This window comes from Aedes albopictus, chromosome 2 (assembly GCF_035046485.1).
Source record: "Aedes albopictus strain Foshan chromosome 2, AalbF5, whole genome shotgun sequence".
NCBI lineage: Eukaryota > Metazoa > Arthropoda > Insecta > Diptera > Culicidae > Aedes > Aedes albopictus.
Window position 1 is genome coordinate 265,668,551 of NC_085137.1, and position 25,265 is coordinate 265,693,815.

At 43.1% G+C, this 25,265-nt stretch overlaps 2 protein-coding genes across 2 annotated transcripts; both read left to right on the top strand.

Moving 5' to 3' along the window:
* Positions 1 to 3,795: 3,795 nt before the first annotated feature.
* LOC134286511 (uncharacterized) lies at positions 3,796 to 5,353 on the top strand. The gene is made up of 2 exons (XM_062848132.1): positions 3,796 to 4,332; positions 4,595 to 5,353. The coding sequence occupies exons 1-2, from the start codon at positions 3,796 to 3,798 to the stop codon at positions 5,351 to 5,353; spliced, it is 1,296 nt and encodes a 431-aa protein (XP_062704116.1).
* A 1,714-nt stretch (positions 5,354 to 7,067) lies between these two features.
* On the top strand, positions 7,068 to 16,768 carry LOC134288065 (uncharacterized). The gene is made up of 2 exons (XM_062851748.1): positions 7,068 to 9,816; positions 15,218 to 16,768. The coding sequence occupies exons 1-2, from the start codon at positions 8,778 to 8,780 to the stop codon at positions 16,618 to 16,620; spliced, it is 2,442 nt and encodes an 813-aa protein (XP_062707732.1). The 5' UTR covers positions 7,068 to 8,777; the 3' UTR covers positions 16,621 to 16,768.
* Positions 16,769 to 25,265: the final 8,497 nt, after the last annotated feature.

The window sequence follows — 25,265 nt, forward strand, 5'->3', positions numbered from 1 at the left end:
TTCGATATCTTTTGAAATAAAAAAGTTAGGTGCTGAAATATGAAGTATTTTAAGATTTGGCGTTTAGGACACTTTTGCATATAACGCGGCTTGGACTCACGAGCAAATGTCAAGAAGACATGAAGACTCCATCTTGGATGGTTTTTGAGTTATTAATTTTTTCCACTTAATGTTGGTCCTCGGACCATTGTGCATTTGCAGCGACATGTGCTACAAGTGGGCGGAGCAAACAACGCAGCGCAGCGAGCGCTGCTTCTTTTTTATTTTATTTTTTCTCTTGAAGTCAAGCATATATAAGGAATCCCAATGTAAGAATTTCTATCAGTCTTAAATATACCTTCAACAAAAGCGGATCGCAAGGAAGTAGTTTTTTTCTAAACGTGAACCGAACTGTGGTACCCAACCTGGTCAACGAGGCGATCGGTTGGCCTTCCTCCCTCTTCATCCAACCCGAGTGTGGGTCAGCGTCGAGTGTGCAGCTTTCATCGAGACGGCGTTGCGGTGGAACGGCGAACGTGTCGAGACCCGTTCGGCGTGGCCCTTCTTTGCGCTTACTCGACTGTTCGAGACGTTTGTGTGAGCGGTGCAGCTGCGGCGAAGGAGGCGAACGCGTCGAGACCTGTTCGGCGTTGCCAGCGATTGCTCGGCTGTTCGATACGTTGTGTTGTCTGAGCGGTGCTGCGGCGGCGAAGGAGTTGGTTGCTTCGAAGAAGTTGTGCTTGCTGTGTTGCGGGGCCCAGGAGTGTATGCCGAGAAGAGTTACAGAAATAATTTTCCCCTCAATAATTTTCCTCTACTGGCATTGGGCGTCACTCCCGGCGTACCCGTTCACAACCAAGCAACGACGAGCCATAAAGCAAGTTTTCCGGCATTTCGGCCGTGGTCCTTCGAGCGGTGAATACGTCGGCTGGCAGCTGTGAGGCACGGCTGCAAGCGAGTTCCTGGTGTAGCTGATAACCGTGGTGTGCACGGTCTTCGGCTGCGTGTGGCTGATCAGCATTTCCCATCGTCGGCTGGTGACCGTGGTGAGCGCGGTCGTCGGCTTCGGGCGGTTGGTAGCTGCAACGTGTGCAGCTGTCGACGCCTTCCAACATCGGCTGGTGACCGTGACTGGCACGGTCGTCGGCACCGGGTGACTGTCGGCTGCGACGAGCGTGGCTTTCAGCATCGAGTGGTCCGGGTATCGGTGGTGCTGCGATCAGGTGAGTAACCTACCTCCTACCTCCATTGTTAAGTATCCAACATTTGGTCCGGATCGAGCCGGATTGTACCAGTGTGATACGTCCATTCGAGATTGAACAAGTTTGTGTGTGACCAATCCTCCTATCGCGTGAATTTCGAGAGTTTGATTCCTTCGCGAATATTCTGTTCAGACCCTTAAAGGTCGGTCCGTCTGGCAACGCAGACACATGTTCCACAAACGCAGATCAGTTCGTCCCATTTCTTCCCATTAGTAACTGCCCCATCTCTATCAGCAAATAGATGTAGATAGCGTAGGTAGTCCGATCGATAACCACTGATCGGTGTCGCTCGGTGCCATACTCACCACTGACCTCCTCGTATCGCACAGAATACGAGAGGCAGATCAGTCTAATTCCAACCACTCGTAGTACCGCGTCGCACTCGAGTTAGCAATAAATCGGTCGAGCAATAAATTTGTAGTTTTCAACCAAGAATTTTTTTTTAATTTTTGAAATTTATCGAAAGATGGAAAACTGATGAATGTAGAAGATAATGTAACCAAATAATAAGTTCATTGTGTTTGAGCTATTCCATTTGAGTTTGTCAATCGGTGTCTAGTCGAATCGCTAGCCACCGTGATACATGCAACCTGCTGGTAGTGGCTCTTCGTGTCATCAAAACTTAATGAATATGCTTACGTCTCAGACCGTCCTTCTATGGATATTGTCCATTAAAACTATAATAAATAATAAAAAATCATTCACTACGGTTGGACCTCCTGCATAAGATATTTAAAAGTATAGAACCACTTGACAATAAATCGAAATAAAAAAGCTTTACGCGTGCCTGCGTGAACGAATGTACGAAACGTCATGCAACAACAATAAACAATAATGGTCCACTGCACGAATTTATGCTAGCCTGCTTACTCTCACGCGAAATTTGACGTTTGAGCGGTGCCGACACCGCTCAAATGTCAAAATTCGCGTGAGAGTAAGCAGGCCAGAATAAATTCGTGCAGTGGACCATACTGCATTTCGAACTGAATTGCAGATCGGTGGCTGCTACGATCTAAATGCTTGTGGAAGTGGTGCCAGCAATTAAGTTTCATGATGATGTTCAAAGTTTTGCATTATGATTGAAAATTAATAACTATTTTTCTGACGACTTTAATGAAAAACTTTCTTCCATAAATGATAGCTGTAACTGTACGCGCCTAACGCGTGCAAGCGAAAATGTCACGAGTCCCATCTCGCCATCCATTTAAATTTACAATGAGTCGACCACGGCGAAACATTTGCAGCGACATGTGCTACAAGTGGGCGGAGCAAACAACGCAGCGCAGCGAGCGCTGCTTCTTTTTTATTTTATTTTTTCTCTTGAAGTCAAGCATATATAAGGAACCCCAATGTAAGAATTTCTATCAGTCTTAAATATACCTTCAACAAAAGCGGATCGCAAGGAAGTAGTTTTTTTTTCTAAACTTGAACCGAACTGTGGTACCCAACCTGGTCAACGAGGCGATCGGTTGGCCTTCCTCCCTCTTCATCCAACCCGAGTGTGGGTCAGCATCGAGTGTGCAGCTTTCATCGAGACGGCGTTGCGGTGGAACGGCGAACGTGTCGAGACCCGTTCGGCGTGGCCCTTCTTTGCGCTTACTCGACTGTTCGAGACGTTTGTGTGAGCGGTGCAGCTGCGGCGAAGGAGGCGAACGCGTCGAGACCTGTTCGGCGTTGCCAGCGATTGCTCGGCTGTTCGATACGTTGTGTTGTCTGAGCGGTGCTGCGGCGGCGAAGGAGTTGGTTGCTTCGAAGAAGTTGTGCTTGCTGTGTTGCGGGGCCCAGGAGTGTATGCCAAGAAGAGTTACAGAAATAATTTTCCCCTCAATAATTTTCCTCTACTGGCATTGGGCGTCACTCCCGGCGTACCCGTTCACAACCAAGCAACGACGAGCCATAAAGCAAGTTTTCCGGCATTTCGGTCGTGGTCCTTCGAGCGGTGAATACATCGGCTGGCAGCTGTGAGGCACGGCTGCAAGCGAGTTCCTGGTGTAGCTGATAACCGTGGTGTGCACGGTCTTCGGCTGCGTGTGGCTGATCAGCATTTCCCATCGTCGGCTGGTGACCGTGGTGAGCGCGGTCGTCGGCTTCGGGCGGTTGGTAGCTGCAACGTGTGCAGCTGTCGACGCCTTCCAACATCGGCTGGTGACCGTGACTGGCACGGTCGTCTGCACCGGGTGACTGTCGGCTGCGACGAGCGTGGCTGTCAGCATCGAGTGGTCCGGGTATCGGTGGTGCTGCGATCAGGTGAGTAACCTACCTCCTACCTCCATTGTTAAGTATCCAACATTTGGTCCGGATCGAGCCGGATTGTACCAGTGTGATACGTCCATTCGAGATTGAACAAGTTTGTGGGTGACCAATCCTCCTATCGCGTGAATTTCGAGAGTTTGATTCCTTCGCGAATATTCGTTGCCCTCCAATCAAGACAGTCAACAGTGTGTCAAGCGCAGTGGTACCCAAAGTGATAGAAAAGTGAAAGCCCTTAGTGAACTGAAGTGGAGTGTGTATGAAGCGAGAGCCCTAGAAGTGAACATTAGTGAAGAGTGTGAAAATGGAAAACTTGAAGAAATTGGTTCATCAGCGTGGACAAGTGAAGGCGCTGGTGACGACGATCGTCGGAAAGTTGAATGAAGCAACAGAGCATCCCGAAACGACGAGCCTCTCTCAGCTGAAGGCCCTCGAGAAGAAGCTGGAGCTGCACTATGCGGAGTACTCGTCGAAGCATGATTCGATCATGTCGCAGTGTCCAACCGAGAGCATAGACGACCAAGACAGGAAGCTGGACGAGTTCGACGAGCTACATACAGATGCGCTGGTGAAGCTGAATCAGCTAGTGGATTTCTTCCGTGCAGAACCGGCAAACAATAGAGCTCCTCAAGTGATCGTGACCCAACAACCTCTGAGAACTCCGATCCCAACTTTCGATGGGAAGTACGAGAGTTGGCCTAAATTCAAGGCTCTTTTCAACGACCTAGTTGGAAAGTGTGGTGACTCAGACGCAACCAAGTTGCAGTATCTCGACAAGGCGTTGATTGGTGAAGCGTCCGGTATTTTGGATGCGAAGATCTCCTCCTCTCCTCTTCTTGGCGTAACGTCCTCACTGGGACAAAGCCTGCTTCTCAGCTTAGTGTTGTATGAGCACTTCCACAGTTTTTAACCAATTAAGACCATTTTGCATGTGTATATCGTGTGGCAGGCACGAAGATACTCTATGCCCAAGGAAGTCAAGGAAATTTCCTTTACGAAAAGATCCTGGACCGACCGGGAATCGAACCCGTCACCCTCAGCATGGTCATGCTGAATACCCGTGCGTTTACCGCCTCGGCTATATGGGCCGAAGATATGCGAAGATCATCAACAACAATAATTACGAGCAAGCTTGGCAGTTGTTGGAAGAGCGATTCGAGAACCCGAGGGTGATCATCGACTCCCATATTTCTGGTCTGCTGTCGATGAAGCCCATACCCAAGCAAAGTTTTAAGGAGTTGAGAAACCTCATCGATACCTGCAATCGTCACGTGGAAGGATTGCGGTTCATGGAACAAGAAGTCGACGGTACAGCTGGATTGGTTGTGGTGAAGCTTCTAATCATGTGCCTCGACGGAGAAACGCGGAAGCAGTGGGAACTTACCTTGGATCACGGTGAACTGCCTGACCTTGACGGGTCTTTGAAGTTCCTCAGAAACTACTGCCAGGTCCTCGAAAGATGCGAAGTGGATAAAATGCCTTCTTCTAAAGCAGTTGCCAAACCTCCTGCAACGCCGAAGACCAGCTTCTCACCCAGATCATCCCTTCCTGCAACATCCAGCCCAGCGGAGAATGTGTGTGACATTTGTGCAGGCCAGCACTGCAACTACAAGTGCCCGACCTTCCTGAGCATGAGCGTCGATCAGCGTGTCAGCAAGGTGAAGCAGTCCGGACTTTGTTTCAACTGCCTCCGGAAGGGTCACCAAATCAGGGCTTGTCCATCCGACAAGTCATGCTTGAAGTGCTCCAGGAGGCATCACTCGATGCTGCATTTTGAGCAGCAGTTCCAGCCTGAACCGAAGGAGCAAAATTCCAGCGTGTTGTCCGAGCAGCCAGAGGTGGAGACGGCAGTACCCGAGTAGAAGTAAAAATCAGAAAAATATCATCATTTGATATTCCTCAGTGAAGTACTCAAGATCATAATTGGCTATTGGTTTGTTTGACATAAGAGATAAAAGATCAAAAATAAGATCAAAAATTAGTATGGGGAAGAACATAATAATATCTCATTTTGATGTTATAAGATCAGACTAATATCTGGGGAGATCTGGGCTGTAGCACATCTAATCAATATCATAAAATGATCTGACAGATGGATTGGAGTAAAAAAAAAGAAAAATGGCCGCGACCAGAATCGAACTTATGACCTTCTGATTTATGAGCAGTGACATTACCACTGCACTACGACTCATATCTGAAAATAGGTGGTAACAAGAGCATCAAGTTCTACGTTTTCCAAGGTGTTTGCGAGTCATGGTTGTTGTGTTGGTTTGGTCCCGCCATGTTGTAGATGAGTGTGTGAAAGAACTAATTATGATCTTGAATAGTAGTTTTCAGATCTTACAATTTTCGGATGTTATAAATGAATGTGTCAAAGAACTGATTTTGATCTTGAGCAGTAATTTTCAGATCTTTCGATTTCTGGATAGTGCAGATGGAAATGTGAAGAGCTAATTTTGATCTTGAGCAGTAGTTTTCAGATTTCTCAATGATAAATGTTCTATTACAGAATAATAATACAGTTTTTACCCAAAATTTGCAAACTGACGTGATGGTATGGAAAATAAAAATGAATTAAGGCTCAATTAGGAATTGCATATTTTCCTAAACTAAGAGAGAACTTTTCTCTAGATGATATCACATTTTATGCTGTTTCTCTGAATTTTTAATAAAGCTAGTGATCTAAAGCGACATGCGTAGAAACATGTTTGGTTTATTTTGCGCCTAAAACAGGACGAACTTCTACTAATAGGACGCATTCAGTGAAGTACTAGATTGTAGTAATGAGCTGAATTTTTGTATGGTGAGAAGGTAAATTCTCAATCTCTGCAACGAAAGTACGCAAAAAGTCTGGCTATTATGATTCCTTGCCTAACCTAATGGTGTTTGAGTAAAACTTTAGGTAACTGTGTTATTGTTTTCTCCATTTCTTGCAACAAAGTTTTCCAAAGTGTTATTCCAACATCACCAAATAAGGCAAGGAATCATAATACCCATACATAATTTTGTTGCAGAAACGGAGAATTTACCTTCTAGCCATAAAAAATCAGCTAAAAATCTAATATGTACTTCACTGGACGTGCTCTATTGTGAACTGTCGCCCAGAAAAGCTTAGGAAACATTTAGAAGATCGTAGTCGTCACGACTGTCGTCTGTTCGTATACCATAGGCAGAATTGCTACACAATACGTTGGTTAAAACTCAAAAAGCTTGTCGTCTGCAGCAGTATGTTTTGTTGAATCTAAAATCAAACGGTCCGTTTTTCGAAATGGACGTATTTTGCTTAGCGGGCCGATAAAGTTCCCAAATTGTCCGGTGATTAATTTATTGCAGTGCTTCCCAAACTGTGCGCCACGGCGCCCTGGTGCGCCGCAAATCTTTTCCAGGTGCGCCGCAGGATTTTGGCTTTTGTGACGAAACAAAACAAAAACAAACTCTTTATTTGTATTGCGGAACGCCTTAATTTTTTTTTATTAGTTAAACCAGTGTCACTCACATTGTTTTTAAACTTTCCTGACTCTTCGATTGTTCCATAGGATATCTGGTATCCTTTTTAAACATATCGATTTGAAAAAAAAAACACATTTAACCTTCCGTAACTCGCGCGGTTGACTACCTGCGTTAGCACCACGGTAATGCTGAGTACAAAAAGCGAGATTTTTTCAACGTGTTGTACAAAATATAACAGCGCGATCGCTCGAGGGTTAAAACCACATTTTAAAGTTTCAAGTTTTTGAAATTGTTTTGAAATTCTTAAGCTTCAGCTTAGCTTTTGATTTTACTATAACTTGTTCAAAGTTTTTAATTTCAAGAACATTATTTACGATCTTTTCAGAATAATTACAAGGTCTTCGGAACAGCTTAGCGACATGCAGGTTTGCCGATCTGGTAGTATGAAGAGCTAGCTTTGACCTTTTTTGAACTGGATCGTTTCATCAGTACTGCCGCAACCTCGCTGAACTCGAATAAGTTTGTTATGCTCGGTTTCATCAATGGGGTTATATGTGGCCAATCCAGGCCCAAAGGGTTAAGTTGAAATTTATGAAAATAAGTTCAATCAAAGCCTAGATCAAAGCCCACATGACAGGTCTTTACAATCTCTTCATGTGTCCCAGTTTGCCGAAATTTTCCAAAATAAATAAAAGTGTTGCTTTGCAATTTCTGTGTAGTCATTTGGATTTAATAAGAATTCTTTAATTATTGCAAACGCTTTAGAATTTTTGGCTGAATTGTTGAAATTCAGCAGCTTGTTCTATCTTTTCATCTGAGTTTCTTCTTATTTTTAAAACTTCTATGATGAAATCAACATGAATTTTGAAATCTTACAAATATTTGAACTATCGTTGAGAGATAAATTTAAAAAAAATAGTTAGTTTTCCAAATATTGAATTCTGAAAACATGATATTAGAAAAGTGTTTCACGAAGTTGCCCAAAACTTGAAAAAAAAAACTTTGTTAAAAAGTTTGGTGCGCCGCGACATTTTTGGAAATGTCAAAGGGCGCCGCGATAGCAAAAAGTTTGGGAACCTCTGATTTATTGGATTCGTACCACATATGCAAGCTCGACATCGAGGTCCAGCTCATGTTGTCATCGGACTCAATTGGAAAGCCTTTGTTGGTTTACTCACAGTGAAATAAAATAATTATAAGCTGGGATTAAGAAATCTATCAGATAAAATCAGCATATATGTTTATGCCTTTTTTTGAAGAAAAGCAAATATCGATCATATGCATTTTTTTGTGCCAATTACTGTTTTTGTTTTGTTCAATTGCCGCATCCATAAACCCGCTTATTAAAAATGAAGGCCACTTCTACTTCCTTTTTGTCCCAGTGCTCGTTTGTAAAATTAGTGGTGTACATAAGGGAACATCTATTTATTATGTAACGTTAAATTCGATATTTTTGAACACGGTGGTTGGTTCATTAGGATCTGTAGGAATCCATAATGTGCTTTTGTATGATAACTCCAACTTTTTTGTATAGGTCTTAACGCTAGGCTGTATTCCCTATTCCCCTGGAGCGTTACGGAATTTATTAAACCCCTATCTCCTGAAGCGTTACGTTATTTGGGGACGGCGCATAATGAAAGTTGAAAACTTTTTTATGCGCAATGTTGGGGAATTTCGACATTTATACAGCGGGTTGCACTGCTTTCCAAAGATCAAATTAAGTACTAATTTTGAAATCATATCACGATGAGATATTGAGAAGATATTTGGCAACTTTTTGAATATCTCATCAATATCATATTAAGATTAGACATCAAAATTAGATCGTTTTAAGATATGATTATGATATTCACGTCTACCCGGGTAGCGTCTACTGCGCCTGAGGAGCCTGTTTCAACAGCGTGTTCCGGTATCGATCGGCGAGCAAAACATGTGTTTTTGATGACGGCGTTGGTGAACGTTGCCTCGAAGAGTGGAAAAAGCTTCAAGTTGCGTGCACTACTCGATTCAGGATCCCAAGTCAACCTTGTATCCGAAGCGGCCGTGAAATTGCTTGGACTTCCGAGATACCCGGCCAACGTTCCGGTTGTAGGAGTGGGTGGTGCCAGATCCCAAATTCGGCATCACGTGATCCTGAAGCTGTCTTCCGACTACACCAATTTCGAAAGTGACTTGGACTGTTTGGTTACCGCGAGGGTGACTGGTAGGATCCCATCCGTTCCGGTTAACATCTCAGACTGGAAATTCCTAGCCGAAATAGTGCTTGCCGATCCAAGTTTCAACCAACCGAGAGATGTGGATCTATTGATCGGTGCCGAGCACTTTTTCGAAATCTTGAAGCAAGCTCAGATGAAACTTTCCGCAGAACTACCTGCCTTGCATGAGACCCAATTTGGGTGGGTTGTCGCCGGTGCCATGGAGGATTCTGGAGATGAAGTCGTTAACGTGTTGTATGCCACTAATGAGGATCCATTGCTGAAAAGCATCCAAAGATTTTTTGAGCAAGAAGAGCTTCCAGAAGAGAAGGTGCAAACGAGTGAAGAGGAAGCGATCGAAGAGCACTTCAGCAAGACATACCGTCGAGAAGAGGATGGCCGATTCGTAGTTCAATTACCGTTCCGCGAGTCCATCAATCAACTGGGAGACTCCCGTTCGTTAGCAATGAAGAGATTTCTAGCAAGCGAGAAACGTCTAGCCAACCAACCCGAGATGAAGGAGATGTACCAGGCGTTCATAAGAGAGTACGAAGGTCTTGGACATTGCCACGAGATCCGTGAGGTAGACGATCCGCCCAACCAACAGAATTACTATTTCCCACACCATGCTGTGCTCAAGCCCTCGAGTACCAGCACAAAACTACGTGTTGTGTTCGACGGCAAGGCGAAGGCTAACGGATTATCCCTCAATGAAGTTTTGATGGTCGGACCCAAAATCCAGAGTGACCTCTTTTCTATCCTGCTACGCTTCCGAAAGCACATCTATGCGTTTTCGGCTGACGTTGAGAAAATGAATAGACAGGTGAAAATCGATTCAAGCCAGACGCACTACCAGAGGATCTTCTGGCGTGACAATCCAATGGAACCGGTGCGAGTGATGGAGTTGTCAACGGTTACCTACGGGACTTCCCCTGCGTCATTTCTAGCTGTGAGGTCCGTGGTTCAACTAGCAAGAGATGAGCGCGTTCAGTTTCCTGAAGCTGCAGAGGCCATATTAGAAGATTGTTACATGGACGATATACTGAGCGGTGCTTCAACGCTAGCATCTGCAACACAACTGCGAAGCGACATTGAAGAGGTTATGCTGAAGGGAAAGTTTACTGTTCGAAAGTGGTGCTCAAATGATGAAGGCGTACTAGAAGGTGTTCCAGAACAAGACCGGGAGAAGCTTGTCTGCATACAAGATACCGATGGCAACGAAACGATTCGAGCCTTGGGAGTTTTGTGGAATCCGAGAAGTGATCAATTTCTCTTCTGGAGGAATCCGGAAGTGTTACCCGATGAGAAAGTGACAAAAAGGAGTGACCTGTCCCAGATAGCCAAATTATTCGATCCGCTTGGTCTGATATCTCCTGTGATCGTGTTGGCTAAATCAATCATGCAACAACTGTGGGCCGATAGTTTGGATTGGGACGAAACCCTTGAAAACGAATTGTTGAGTAGGTCAGAGGATCCCAAACTTTTTGCTATCGCGGCGCCCTTTGACATTTCCAAAAATGTCGCGGCGCACCAAACTTTTTAACAAAGTTTTTTTTTTTCAAGTTTTGGGCAACTTCGTGAAACACTTTTCTAATATCATGTTTTCAGAATTCAATATTTGGAAAACTAACTATTTTTTTTTAAATTTATCTCTCAACGATAGTTCAAATATTTGTAAGATTTCAAAATTCATGTTGATTTCATCATAGAAGTTTTAAAAATAAGAAGAAACTCAGATGAAAAGATAGAACAAGCTGCTGAATTTCAACAATTCAGCCAAAAATTCTAAAGCGTTTGCAATAATTAAAGAATTCTTATTAAATCCAAATGACTACACAGAAATTGCAAAGCAACACTTTTATTTATTTTGGAAAATTTCGGCAAACTGGGACACATGAAGAGATTGTAAAGACCTGTCATGTGGGCTTTGATCTAGGCTTTGATTGAACTTATTTTCATAAATTTCAACTTAATCCTTTGGGCCTGGATTGGCCACATATAACCCCATTGATGAAACCGAGCATAACAAACTTATTCGAGTTCAGCGAGGTTGCGGCAGTACTGATGAAACGATCCAGTTCAAAAAAGGTCAAAGCTAGCTCTTCATACTACCAGATCGGCAAACCTGCATGTCGCTAAGCTGTTCCGAAGACCTTGTAATTATTCTGAAAAGATCGTAAATAATGTTCTTGAAATTAAAAACTTTGAACAAGTTATAGTAAAATCAAAAGCTAAGCTGAAGCTTAAGAATTTCAAAACAATTTCAAAAACTTGAAACTTTGAAATGTGGTTTCAACCCTCGAGCGATCGCGCTGTTATATTTTGTACAACACGTTGAAAAAATCTCGCTTTTTGTACTCAGCATTACCGTGGTGCTAACGCAGGTAGTCAACCGCGCGAGTTACGGAAGGTTAAATGTGTTTTTGCCTTTCTCGTACACCAAGGTGTACCGAAAGGCTATATGTTCACTCCAAAAACGAAAATTTGATAGAGCCCCCGGAGGGGTCAAGTGTTATATACCAATCGACTCAGCTCGACGAGTTGAGATGATGTCTGTGTGTATGTATGTGTGTGTGTGTGTGTGTGTATGTATGTGTGTGTGTGTGTATGTGTACAAAAAGGTCACCTCATTTTTAGATAGTAAATATGAACCGATTTCAACGACCGATTGTTTATTCGACGGGGTACATTGTCCCATTGTTTCCTATTGAAAACGGTTCAGATCGGTCCAGCCGTTCCGGAGTTATGGCCATTTAGGTGTTCCGGACCGGTACCTCAGGAAGAGGCCAGATATGAAAATGCAACAAACCCATGCATGCGACCCATCAAACCACGGCATTTTCGATTTTCTGATGAATGGGAAGTAGGAAAATATTCTCTGACTACATCTGAACCGGTAGTGTTCCGGAACCGGTTCCGGGTGTCCCGCCGGAAGTGGCCAAATAAGAAAGTGAACATAACCCATGCATGCGACACGTCAAATAGCGGCTTTTTCGATAACTAGTTAAATGGTAAGCAGGAAAATAGTTTCAGACCATGTTTGAACCGGTAGTGTTCCGGAACTGGTTCCGGATGTTCTGCCGGAAGTGGCTAATTAAAAAAGTGAACCAAACCCAGGCATGCGACACATCGAAGAGCGGCCTTTTCGATAACCAGATGAATGGTAAGCAGGAAAATTGTTTCAGATCATGTTTGAACCGGTAGTGTTCCGGAACCGGTTCCGGATGTCCTGCCGGAAATGACCAATTAAAAAAGTGAACCAAATCCAGGCATGTGACACATCAAAGAGCGGCTCTTTCGATAACCAGATCAATGGTAAGCAGGAAAATAGTTTCAGACCGTAACTGAACCGGTTGTGATCCGTAACCGGTTCCGGAGGTCTTGCCGGAAGTGGCCAATTAAAAAAATGAATCAAGCGCAGGCATGCGACACTTCGAAGAGCGGCTTTTTCGATAACCAGATGAACGGTAAGCAGGAAAATAGTTTCAGACCATGTTTTAACCAGTAGTGTTCCGGAACCGGTTCCTGATATCCTGTCGGAAGTGGCCAATTAAAAAAAGTGAACCAAACCCAGGCTTGCAACACATCAAAGAGCGGCTTTTTCGATAATCAGACGAACGGTAAGCAGGAAAATAGTTTCAGACTATATCTGAACCGGTTGTGTTCCAAAACAGGTTCCGGATGTCCCGCTGGAAGTGGTCAATTAAAAAAGTGAACCAAACCTAACCTATGCATGCGGTACATCAAAGAGCGGCTTTTTCGATAACCAGATAAACGGTAAGCAAGAAAATAGTTTCAGACCATATCTGAACTATTTGTATTCCGGAACCGGTTCCGGATACCCCGGAAAAGGTGAACCAAACCCAGGCATGTGACACATCAAAGAGCGGTTTTTTCGATAACCAGATGAATGGTAGGCAGGAAAATAGTTTCATACCGTATCTAAACCGATTGTGTTCCGCAACCGGTTCCAGGTGTCCCGTCGGAAGTGACCAATTCAAAAACTAAATCAAACCCATGCATGCGAAGCAACAACTCATCAAAAATGTTCGTTAACCAGATAAACGGGCAGCAAGAAAATAGTCCCTGATCACACTTAAGATTACCGGCAGTGTTGCAGAATCAGGATTGGATGCATTGCTGTAATTACGCAGGTCAACAAAATTGATGCAAGCGATTGATATGTGTAAAAGAACAAAATCTTGATAAAAATTTAAGCGATCTTGTCAATTTACACCATTTTAGATTCCTGAGGCGTCATTATACAGTTGCAATGCAACTGGTTGAGCCCTCGCGCTCTGTGACACGGTTGAAATTTGAATGGTTTTTATTATGGGAAATTTCGCTCGCATTTTTTTTGTCAAATTTTACATGAATCTTATGATAAATAAAATATAGGCAGAAGTGTGCAGAAAAAAAATTGCCGAAATGTCTTGATAATGATCGGCATCCAGTGCTAGTGAAGGTGGTCAAGCAATCAACTGAGAGGTTTGATATTTTTCAGCTCTGCCTATACGTTCAACATAGCGTTGGAATATAAGCCATCAATAAGTTTCCAAATTCGATTATGGCTTTGATAAAATTCTTGCTTTTCTGATTAAGGCCGACACAAATTTCGATTTTCTCTTAAGTCCAGAGGAGCCCCCTATTGGATATTTTGGTCGGAATTCAACATTTTGAGGGAGGGCACAAAAAAATAAACAAATATTTTTTTCAATTTTAAGGTGAAATTAGAGTCTTTCAGAAAATTTCTTATCAAATCCGATGAGTTAAGCGGTTTTTCTTAATTGTTTGAGAATTTTTCCATCAAATACATTTATTATTTATCAACTCCACCCCCATTGACAAGTCAACTGTGACAAAAGCACTGTGAAAAAAGAAGAAAATGATATTTATTCCGTTCTAGAGTATTCTCAGGATTCAGGAACACTTCGGCTTATGGTGACGGAAATAATGTTGAGTACATATTCGACGAGAAAGGCACTATCACCACTAGGTGGATTTATCTGGTTTTTTTTTTCAAATCGATATGTTTAAAAAGGATACCAGAAATCCTATGGAACAATCGAAGAGTCAGGAAAGTTTAAAAACAATGTGAGTGACACTGGTTTAACTAATAAAAAAAAATTAAGGCGTTCCGCAATACAAATAAAGAGTTTGTTTTTGTTTTGTTTCGTCACAAAAGCCAAAATCCTGCGGCGCACCTGGAAAAGGTTTGCGGCGCACCAGGGCGCCGCGGCGCACAGTTTGGGAAGCACTGGAGGTGGATGATCTTCCATCAGTCACTGGTGCAGCTAAGTGAAATACAGGTACCAAGATGTATAGTAACTCCTGGAGTGCGTCGTATAGAGATACATGGCTTCTCTGATGCATCGTGCATCGCCTACGGTGCATGTCTGTATTTGCGTTGTGTCCAAGAGAATGGAGAAGTGTCTGTCAGACTGATTTGTAGTAAGTCTCGGATCGCTCCGTTACGTCGTCTTACCATTCCCCGACTAGAGTTATGTGCCGCCGTGATACTTGCACGATTGGTTAACGTAGTACTCCCTATACTGAAAATCGAAGTTCATGACGTCAAGCTGTGGTCGGATAGTCAGATTGTGCTGGCATGGATAAAGAAGAGCCCAGACCAACTTCAAGTCTACGTTAAAAACCGAGTCATGGAGATCAACAAATTGACCCGTGCCTATGAGTGGAAATACGTCAGATCTGAAGACAATCCAGCGGATCTGGTATCTAGAGGATGCTATCCAGGAGCATTGAGCCGCTCTGACATGTGGTGGGTAGGCCCATCGTTTCTGCAAGTTGCTGACTACGAAATTCCGGAGGCTCCGATGATCAAGGACGAGGAGTTGCCAGAAATGAGAGAAGTACAAGTGTGTAATCTGGCGAACGAAGTAGAGGACGAGCCAGTATTCGAGCGGTGTGGTACCTTTTCCAAGCTACAACGTGTGCTAGCGCAAGTTGTGAGATTCACTCGACTGGTGCGTATGAAAGGAGAGGAACGCAGAAACTGCCGTTTCGTATCAATACAGGATATGCGGAAGGCGACAAAGTATATAGTGAGAGTACTGCAGAAAGGCAAGCTAGGCGAAGAGATTGAGTGCGTTCAACGAATGGAAATGCCGAAGCGACTTGCGAACCTCCATCCATTTTTGGATGAAGAAGGATTCTTGCGCGTCGGCGGACGTCTACAGAATTCCATGCTGCCATTCGACGCCAAACACCAATTGCTTCTTCCACGTAATCATCGAGTGGCTGAGATGTTGATTCGTCAATATCACGAGGACAGACTTCATGAGGGACCGTCTGGCCTGCTGGCAGCAATAAGGCAGAAGTATTGGTTGGTCAATGCTCGATCAGCCATTCGAAAGGTGACACGCAGCTGTGTAAAGTGCTTCCGCACTAAACCAAGAGAGGTTCAACCTGAAATGGGGAATCTACCAGAGGAGCGAGTGAATTTGGCAGCAGCTTTCGAACTCACCGGTGTAGATTACGCCGGTCCCGTGACAGTGAAGGAAGGTCGATATAAGCCAAAACACATTAAGGCATACATCGCCCTTTTTGTGTGCCTTACGACGAAATCGATTCATCTAGAGTTAGTTTCGGATTTGACCACCGAAGCTTTTCTTGCGGCTTTGGATAGATTTGTCAACCGACGTGGGATGGTGCGCAAAATGATGTCGGACGACGCGACGAATTTTGTTGGCGCATCTAGAGAACTCCACCAGTTGCACATGATGTTCCGTGATCAGACCGAGTCAGCAAAGATTAATGATTTCCTGCTCAAACGGGAGTGGGAATTCATCCCGCCAAGGTCCCCAAACTTTGGGGGTCTATGGGAAGCAGGTGTCAAGGTAGTTAAGTCCCACCTGCATCGAACCTTGGGTAACGCGATTCTGAACTTCGAAGAGTTTGGAACCGTTTTGACCAGCATCGAAGCTATGGTGAATTCCCGACCATTGTATGCGCTGTCTGACGATCCCAATGAACCTCTTCCGATTACACCTGCTCATCTGATGCTCGGAAGACCATTGGAACCAGTAGTAAAGCCATCGTACACCGGAATTCCGTTGAATCGCTTGTCCCGCTTCCAGTACATGAATCATTTGCGTGAACAATTTTGGGCTAAGTGGTCAAGAGACTATTTGTCGTCGCTTCAATCAAGGGCAAAATGGACAGAAAGTGAACCGAATGTGAAACTGGGTACCATTGTGCTAATGATGGAGGAAAATCAGGCGGTTCAATCATGGAGGCTAGGTAGGATCGCTGCACTGCACCCGGGCCAAGACGGAGTAGTGAGAGTCGCCGACGTGAAGACTGCAGCGGGAATTTTTCGACGCTCAATTCGGAAGTTGGCACCCTTACCGATAGAGGATACTGACGAGCCAACTTTTGGAATGATATTCCAACCGGCGGGAGCATGTACGCGCCTAACGCGTGCAAGCGAAAATGTCACGAGTCCCATCTCGCCATCCATTTAAATTTACAATGAGTCGACCACGGCGAAACATTTGCAGCGACATGTGCTACAAGTGGGCGGAGCAAACAACGCAGCGCAGCGAGCGCTGCTTCTTTTTTATTTTATTTTTTCTCTTGAAGTCAAGCATATACAGGGTGTTTGTTTCCGGACTTTAAATAATTTGAGGGCAGATAGGCCTTAATGAGATATGAAAAAGTGCCTAAGGAACATGGGGTCGCAAATCACTGCTAAGTGAGTTATTCAAAATTCTATGATTTTTAACATGCAAAACTTCAGAAAATTGTATCTCAGCTATCTTTGATCAAAATCTCAATCTTTTTGCATGAATTGAAAGCCTGAACCATTGTGCTGTTATGCTTCTTGGACAAAAACTCGATCTAAAGTGATTAACATGCCTAAATTTTGGAAAGTTTGCGGCAAAAGCCGAAAAAAATGCTCTTTTTTTAGGTATTTTTGTTGTTATTTAATGAAAACACGTAGTAAAGTAGAAAAGTGATATTCTACAAAAGATTGTTTATGTTGTTTTCTACCAAACTCTCTTTGGGACCAACATTGAATTTTTTGTAGTTTGGCCACAATAATTAATTCAAAGTTAGGTAAGAAACTCATCGAATTGCGAAAAACATCGCCCCGATTTCATTCAACCGTGCTTTGGCAGCACTTCCCGTTCGTGTGCTTGCTGTTTACTCTCCCAACAGCAGGCAAGAGAAACTATTGCAGCGCACATGAATAGCCAAACATTGCCACACAACCAACCAACTCGTCCTGATTGGTGTTATGTTTGGTCGTGCATAACAAACATTGCACCAATCTGGGCGAGTTGGTCGTTCGGGTGGAGAGCCGGAGAAGTTTGTAGCCACGACCATGCCTCTGTTATTGTTGATGTGGGGAATGCGCACAGTTTAAAGCAGCGCATCGAATTTCCGCTATGGCGCAAAGCAATGCGGAGGTTGCGAACGAGAGGACGCGCGCAAGATTTTTAAATCATTGATATGCTAGTAGCGATACTAATGTTGGTCGCCGAGAGCAAGACGAGCTGCGTGGTGTTTAAATTCCTTTGCCGAGTTGGGTTTCCTTGCACTCGCAGTCAAACTGCGGTGCTATTCAGATGGGGTGGGGTTATGCTGACGAAGTCAGATATTATTTTATTGATTTTAAATAAGTAATTCAATAAATAATTCCATAATTAATTACAACATTATTGTATGCTAAATTGCTAAATAAGCTGTGATTAATCTTTTTTCTGGCATTACGTGCCATCGGGTACACAGTCTGTTCTGTACTATTTAAGGTATGAATGGGTGATATTAAGGTGGATTATTGCGGGAAGTTGGGGTTTTTAAATAAATGTCTGAGAACTTTAGAAGATATTGGGGGCATTGTGAGGGAAGTTGGGTCCTTTAAATAAGTGTTCGGTAATTTTAGGTGATATTGGGGGGCATTCTGAGGGAAGTCGGTTCTTCCCAATAAGTGTTCGGTAATTTAAGCATGCGCGTAACTACAGCATATTTGGCCCCTCAGCTCCAATGTCATGCACGCTGCCCGTAGTGCACGACAAGCGAGCACGGCATTGGAGCTGAGGGGTCAAATGCGCAGTAATTACGCGCATGCATTTTAGGTGTTATTGGGAGGCATTCCGAGGAAAGTTGGGTCCTCCCAATAAGTTGTCGGTAATTTTAGGTGATATTGCGAGACATTCTAAGAAAAGCTGGGTCCTCCCAATAAGTGTTCGGTAATTTTAGGTGATATTGGAAGGCATTCTGAGGGAAGTCGGTTCCTCCCAATAAGTGTTCGGTAATTTTAGGTGATATTGGGAGACATTCTTAGGGAAGTTGGGTCCTCCCAATAATTGTTCGGTAATTTTAAGTGATATTGGGGGACATTCTTGGGGAAGTTGGGTCCTCCCAATAAGTTGTCGGAAATTTTAGGTGGTATTGCGAGACATTCTAAGAAAAGCTGGGTCCTCCCAATAAGTTGTCGGTAATTTTAGGTGATATTGCGAGACATTCTAAGAAAAGCTGGGTCCTCCCAATAAGTGTTCGGTAATTTTAGGTGATATTGGAAGGCATTCTGAGAGAAGTCGGTTCCTCCCAATAAGTGTTCGGTAATTTTAGGTGATATTGGGAGACATTCTTAGGGAAGTTGGGTCCTCCCAATAATTGTTCGGTAATTTTAAGTGATATTGGGGGACATTCTTAGGGAAGTTGGGTCCTCCCAATAAGTTGTCGGTAATTTTAGGTGATATTGCGAGACATTCTAAGAAAAGCTGGGTCCTCCCAATAAGTGTTCGGTAATTTTAGGTGATATTGGAAGGCATTCTGAGGGAAGTCGGTTCCTCCCAATAAGTGTTCGGTAATTTTAGGAGTTATTGGGGAGCATTCTGAGTGAAGTCGGTTCCTCCCAATAAGTGTTCGTTAATTTCAGGTGATATTGGGGAGCATTCTGAGGGAAGTCGATTCCTCCCAATAAGTGTTCGGTAATTTTAGGTGATATTGGAAGGCATTCTGAGGGAAGTCGGTTCCTCCCAATAAGTGTTCGGTAATTTCAGGTGATATTGGAAGGCATTCTGAGGGAAGTCGGTTCCTCCCAATAAGTGTTCGGTAATTTTAGGTGATATTGGCAGACATTCTAAGGGAAGTCGGTTCCTCCCAATAAGTGTTCGGTAATTTTAGGAGTTATTGGGGAGCATTCTGAGTGAAGTCGGTTCCTCCCAATAAGTGTTCGTTAATTTCAGGTGATATTAGGGGGCATTCTTAAGACAGTTGGGTCCACCCAATAAGTGTTCGGTAAATTTAGGTGATATTGGAGGGCATTCTGAGGGAAGTCGATTCCTCCCAATAAGTGTTCGGTAATTTTAGGTGATATTGGGTGGCATTCTGAGGGAAATCGGTTCCTTCCAATAAGTGTTCGGTAATTTTAGGTAATATTGGGGGGCATTCTCAGGAATTTGGGTCCTCTCAATAAGTGTTCGGTAGTTTTAGGTGATATTGGGAGACATTCTAAGGAAGCTGGGTCCTCCCAATAAGTGTTTGGTAATTTTCGGTGACATTGGGAGGCATTCTGAGGGAAGTCGGTTCCTCCCAATAAGTGTTCGGTATTTAAGGTGATATTGGGGAGCATTCTGAGTGAAGTCGGTTCCTCCCAATAAGTGTTCGGTAATTTTAGGTGATATTGGGAGGCATTCTAAGGAAAGCTGGGTCCTCCCAATAAGTGTTCGGTAATTTTAGGTGATATTGGGAGGCATTCTGAGGGAAGTCAGTTCCTCCCAATAAGTGTTCGGTAATTTTAGGTGATATGGGCAGACATTCTAAGGGAAGTCGGTTCCTCCCAATAAGTGTTCGGTAATTTCAGGTGATATTGGGGAGCATTCTGAGGGAATTTGGTTGCTCCCAATAAGTGCTCGGTAATTTAGGTGATATTGGGGGGTATTCTCAGGAAAGTTGGGTCCTCCCAATAAGTGTTCGGTAATTTTAGGTGATATTGGGGGGCATTCTGAGGAAAGTCGGTTCCTCCCAATAAGTGTTCGGTAATTTTAGGTGATATTGGGAGCATTCTGAGGGAAGTCGGTTCCTCCCAAAAAGTGTTCGGTAATTTTAGGTGATATTGAGGAGCATTCTGAGGGAAGTCGGTTCCTCCCAATAAGTGTTCGGTAATTTAGGTGATATTGAAGGGCATTCTCAGGAAAGTTGGGTCCTCCCAATAAGTTTTCGGTAATTTTAGGTGATATTGGGGGGCATTCTGAGGGAAGTCGGTTCCTCCCAATAAGTGTTCGGTATTTAAGGTGATATTGGGGAGCATTCTGAGTGAAGTCGGTTCCTCCCAATAAGTGTTCGGTAATTTTAGGTCATATTGGGAGGCATTCTAAGGAAAGCTGGGTCCTCCCAATAAGTGTTCGGTAATTTTAGGTGATATTGGGAGGCATTCTGAGGGAAGTCGGTTCCTCCCAATAAGTGTTCGGTAATTTTAGGTGATATTGGCAGACATTCTAAGGGAAGTCGGTTCCTCCCAATAAGTGTTCGGTAATTTCAGGTGATATTGGGGAGCATTCTGAGGGAATTTGGTTGCTCCCAATAAGTGCTCGGTAATTTAGGTGATATTGGGGGGTATTCTCGGGGGTGGAAGCTCAGGTAAAATATTATCTCCTGGGCGCCCATTAAAAACACCACCCCCGGCGAAGACTGGCGCTCGAGCCTAGCTATTTAGCACTGTAGTTGAAGGAAATGCCAATGCAGAACCCGTAGCTTCCGGGAAGGTAACTAATTTATGTGGGTTGGCTCTTTTCGGTGACATAAGAAAAACCCAGATTAATCCACCTAGTGGTGATAGTGCCTTTCTCGTCGAATAAGTTATCATGATCTTTCCGACGACGCAATTAATCTTGTTTTAGAGTCAGTGATCAGCCCCAAATATCTGTGCTTTGGTAACGGACGAGAAGGAGGAAGTTCTCATAACAGCGATCTGGGACTGTACCACCTACGAATTTCTGAAGCATGAGAATACATTATTTAGAAAATCAAGAAAATTATCAAGGTCATCATCGAATTCGCCCCCAAAACGACGATTCGACCGCTTGGGAGTGTTGTCGTCGTCGTGATGATGCTTCCCGAAAGCAATGTCAAATTCGTTCGGGGTTTCAAAACATTGAAAAGAAATTCATTATTTTTACAGTCAGATTGAGATTTACGAGTAAATGAGTGTGATCCGAAGGTATAACTGTTTATTCTGAGCATAACAGTATTTTTTACGACAGTTAAAACTAATTATAAGTACGATATTTCTACGGTATTAGCAAATCTAACCTAGAATATCCTATAGTTCTAACCTCAACTCCTCACTTGCACAAGCCGGATCTCATTTTTCACGAAAATGGTGGAACAAAATGCAAAAATAATGTACGTGCGACCGAGGGAATTGAAAGTTCTACCATTCCCACTTAAAAAAAGTTGTCGGATGTGGGTTGTAAGTAGGGAAAATAAAATAATTCCCCCAACAGATTATGTTGATAGGTATGTAAAAAAAGGTAAACATCATCAGTTTGGTAGTTGCGCTACCGAAACAAAGATGGGTAACAGTATGTTTTGTTTTGCCCTAGAAAGCCAATTGGGGCACTTATTCCGATGTTATGTTCAACGCATAGGCACAGCTGAAAGTATCAGTTCTTTAAGTTGACTGCTTGACCACCTTCACTGAAGGCTGATCCATACTAAGATTACAATTACAAGCTAGGACTAAACTTTTTTCTCAGATCACTTTGACAAAATTTTTTTCTGCACACTTTAGGCTATAATTTATTATCATTGGTTATAGGGTTCATGTAAAATGTGTGGGACACTACCGGTGGTCTCTAACGTAATCTGAGGCGATTTTCTTGAAAACCGTTCATCAGGTTATCGAAAAAAACCTTATGGGGTTCGGTTCCCTTCTACATTTGACCACATCCGGAGGGACACTCGGAACCGATTCCGGAATACTACTTGTTACGTTGGTTCAACCAGAAACAAGGCACCGTATTTCAGAGCAGATCAAAGGGGATCAATTTTTGCTGATCAGCTTGAACTGCAAGCAACTTTATTAATTAAATATTCATTGATACAATTTTATCCCAACTTACAATTATCGGTGCTTCTATCCGCGTTTGGTTTCAAACCTATTTCACTTTTAATTACCGAGCGATGTTTACTCTACCTTCTCTAATCAGAGTCTATTGTGTACTACTGTTTATTGTTAAGAGTGTGACAATAATTGCGCACATTTAGGGTAACCAGCTACATCTCCCGCGCCAACACTCCCCCCCGTAACACTTAATGTTCCATTAAGTTTTACAATCATTCAATCTAGGCGCGTATACCTTTACAAATCACTGCACTCGTAGCCCTATCGAACCGATCAAATCCTGGCTTGATGTAGCAATGGATTGTGGATTAATTCGCAATTATCTACTCCACATTCATTCGCATTTCGACACACTCTACTAGCGTGACGACCGAGACAACATCTACATAGTTTTAATTCTCCTATCAGTCTCCAACGACGGCTCACGTCGTAAGACCTAAACTGTTCACATTCTTCGACATCGTGATCCTGTCTATTGCAAATAATACAATTTTTGACTTGATTGACTGCAACTGAACGTGGTTCTAATTCAAACTCAGAATACGGGGGCTCATTTTGAAAATGAGACGAATGTTCCTCTATTCCAGTATGGGTAAGTTCGCAAGCAGCCTCAACGTGTTCCTTCATGAATTCATGGAGCGTTTCGAGTGAAGATGGAGCATGCTGCCGTTTGTACCGCGCCCATTCCAGTTTTATTTCACTGGGAAGCTTTGACTCCAGTTCTGCCATCAATGTAGGATTCCGCAAATGCACTGTCTGATCCATTGCCTTCAGATGATCGAATAAGTTTTGGATGGCCATCCCATAATCTATAATGGTCTCCAAACGTTCAAGAACCGGTGGAGGAATCGTACGAGCTTTGTTAATTAAAGAATTGATGAGAATAGAAGGTCTACCATACAACATTTCTAATGTATCTATAACTTTTGGAACCAACTCAGGTACTAGCAATCGACTACGCACATATTCTAAAGCTTTCCCTTTTATACATCTTTGCAATCGTACAAGGTTTTCTGAATTGCTATAACCACAGACAGATGTAGTGTGTTTGTACTGGCTATAAAACACTGGCCAGTCCTGCGGGTCTCCTGAAAACGTCGGCAAATCCCCCGACATTACCTGGCGGGCACAAATTTGCTCAGACGTTAAAATTGCATTTGACGACCCTGCCATCGATCTTCCGCTAACTGATGAATTGTATTCGAAGGCAATCGGTACGTTCACATCTTCCACACTGGTTACAGTATTTTCTGTATCGAGATAACAAGCTTCAAATTCACGCACATCAGCAGAACCGATATCCATTTGCGATTTCAGTAGGTAGTACTTCTTTCGAGCGAGAGACAATTCAATAGTCTCCCGATCTGCTATTGCTTTTAGCTTGATAGCATGCTCCTGCTGCAGGTAATCTAGCTGAAGCTTTATTATTGCTGGTGTTTGGTGATCCGGGCCAGGTACCGAAGTGCTCGATGGGGGATTCTTTCCTGCACTCTTCCGTTTGCAATCCGCTTTTGACTTCGGCATCGTTGTTTTCTTGGTTGTGCCTTTTTTTATATTCACACACGGTTGAAAAGCGATAATTTTCAAGAATGTTACGTTGGTTCAACCAGAAACAAGGCACCGTATTTCAGAGCAGATCAAAGGGGATCAATTTTTGCTGATCAGCTTGAACTGCAAGCAACTTTATTAATTAAATATTCATTGATACAATTTTATCCCAACTTACAATTATCGGTGCTTCTATCCGCGTTTGGTTTCAAACCTATTTCACTTTTAATTACCGAGCGATGTTTACTCTACCTTCTCTAATCAGAGTCTATTGTGTACTACTGTTTATTGTTAAGAGTGTGACAATAATTGCGCACATTTAGGGTAACCAGCTACATCTCCCGCGCCAACACTACTAGTTCTCCCTAATATGATCTGAGATATTTTTTCTTAAGTAAAAAGAAAATCGCGTTAAGTACTGTTCCTTTAAATTCCACTAAGAATTTGCATCCTTTGACAGATACTTATTTCGACCTAAACTGTAAGGTCGTCTTCAGTGTCTTGTACTTGACTCGACTCAGTCAAGTACTCGACGAGTCAAGTACAAGACACTGAAGACGACCTTACAGTTGAGGTCGCAATACGTTTCTGTCAAAGGATGCAAATTCTTAGTGGAATTCAAAGGAACAGTACTTAACGCGATTTTCTTTTTACTTACAGATATTCCCCTAACAAGCCCAGGTTAATCATCATTATTTTTTCTTGTTAACCGTTCATCAGGATGCCTAAAAAGCCATTAGATGTGTCGCAAAAATTTGTTTAGTTCTAGCGTAACATGTGATAAGGGTTTAAGTCGAAAATGTAAACAAACGAGATTTTCTGTTATTCCTATCAAGTGTTACGTAATCTATCGGTACACTTTCTCACCCACGCAAAAACCCATTTTAACATGACTTTTTAGATGATTTTTTTAAAGCGCCTTAGTGAATTCATAGTTCCGTTTGGGCCTAAGTCGACGTAAAAGGGCCCAAGTTGGACTAGATCTCAAATTTTCTTAGGCCCTTTGGCATGTTACATGGACTTTTTATGGTATTGCTTTGAATCTGATTTTTTTGTATAATCACGTAAAATATCATAAAACTTATGCAAACTAACTTCTTTTTGTTCAAAATAATCTCAATTCAAAGGGGCTCGATTCGTAGTTGTTCAAAGGGCCAATGTACCAACGCTTAAGTGATTTGCTTATTGTCAAAGGACCAAAGTACTGGAGCCCAAGTCGATGAAAATTTTTAAAAGGGCCAATGTCCATTGCTGTTCGAAAACTCAATTTTTCTACTGTGGAGCGGACCTGGTGTGATGGTTGGAACACTTGACTATCACGCCGAGGACCTGGGATTGAATCCCACTCCCGACAAACTCGCAAAAATGTGAGTTCTTCCTTCGGAAGGGAAGTAAAGCGTGGGTCCCGAGATGAACTAGCCTAGGGCTTAAAATCTCGTTAATACAGATAATAAAAAAAATCTACTAATTTCAATGTAGTATACT

Excerpts from the sequence above, each read along its gene's own strand:
- LOC134288065 (XM_062851748.1), top strand. The coding sequence starts at position 8,778 with ATGATTATGATATTCACGTCTACCCGGGTAGCGTCTACTGCGCCTGAG. Across the intron at positions 9,817-15,217 it reads ACTACGTGTTGTGTTCGACG|GCAAGCTAGGCGAAGAGATT; the intron begins GCAAGGCGAAGG and ends TACTGCAGAAAG.
- LOC134286511 (XM_062848132.1), top strand. The coding sequence starts at position 3,796 with ATGGAAAACTTGAAGAAATTGGTTCATCAGCGTGGACAAGTGAAGGCG. Across the intron at positions 4,333-4,594 it reads CCTCCTCTCCTCTTCTTGGC|ATCATCAACAACAATAATTA; the intron begins GTAACGTCCTCA and ends AGATATGCGAAG.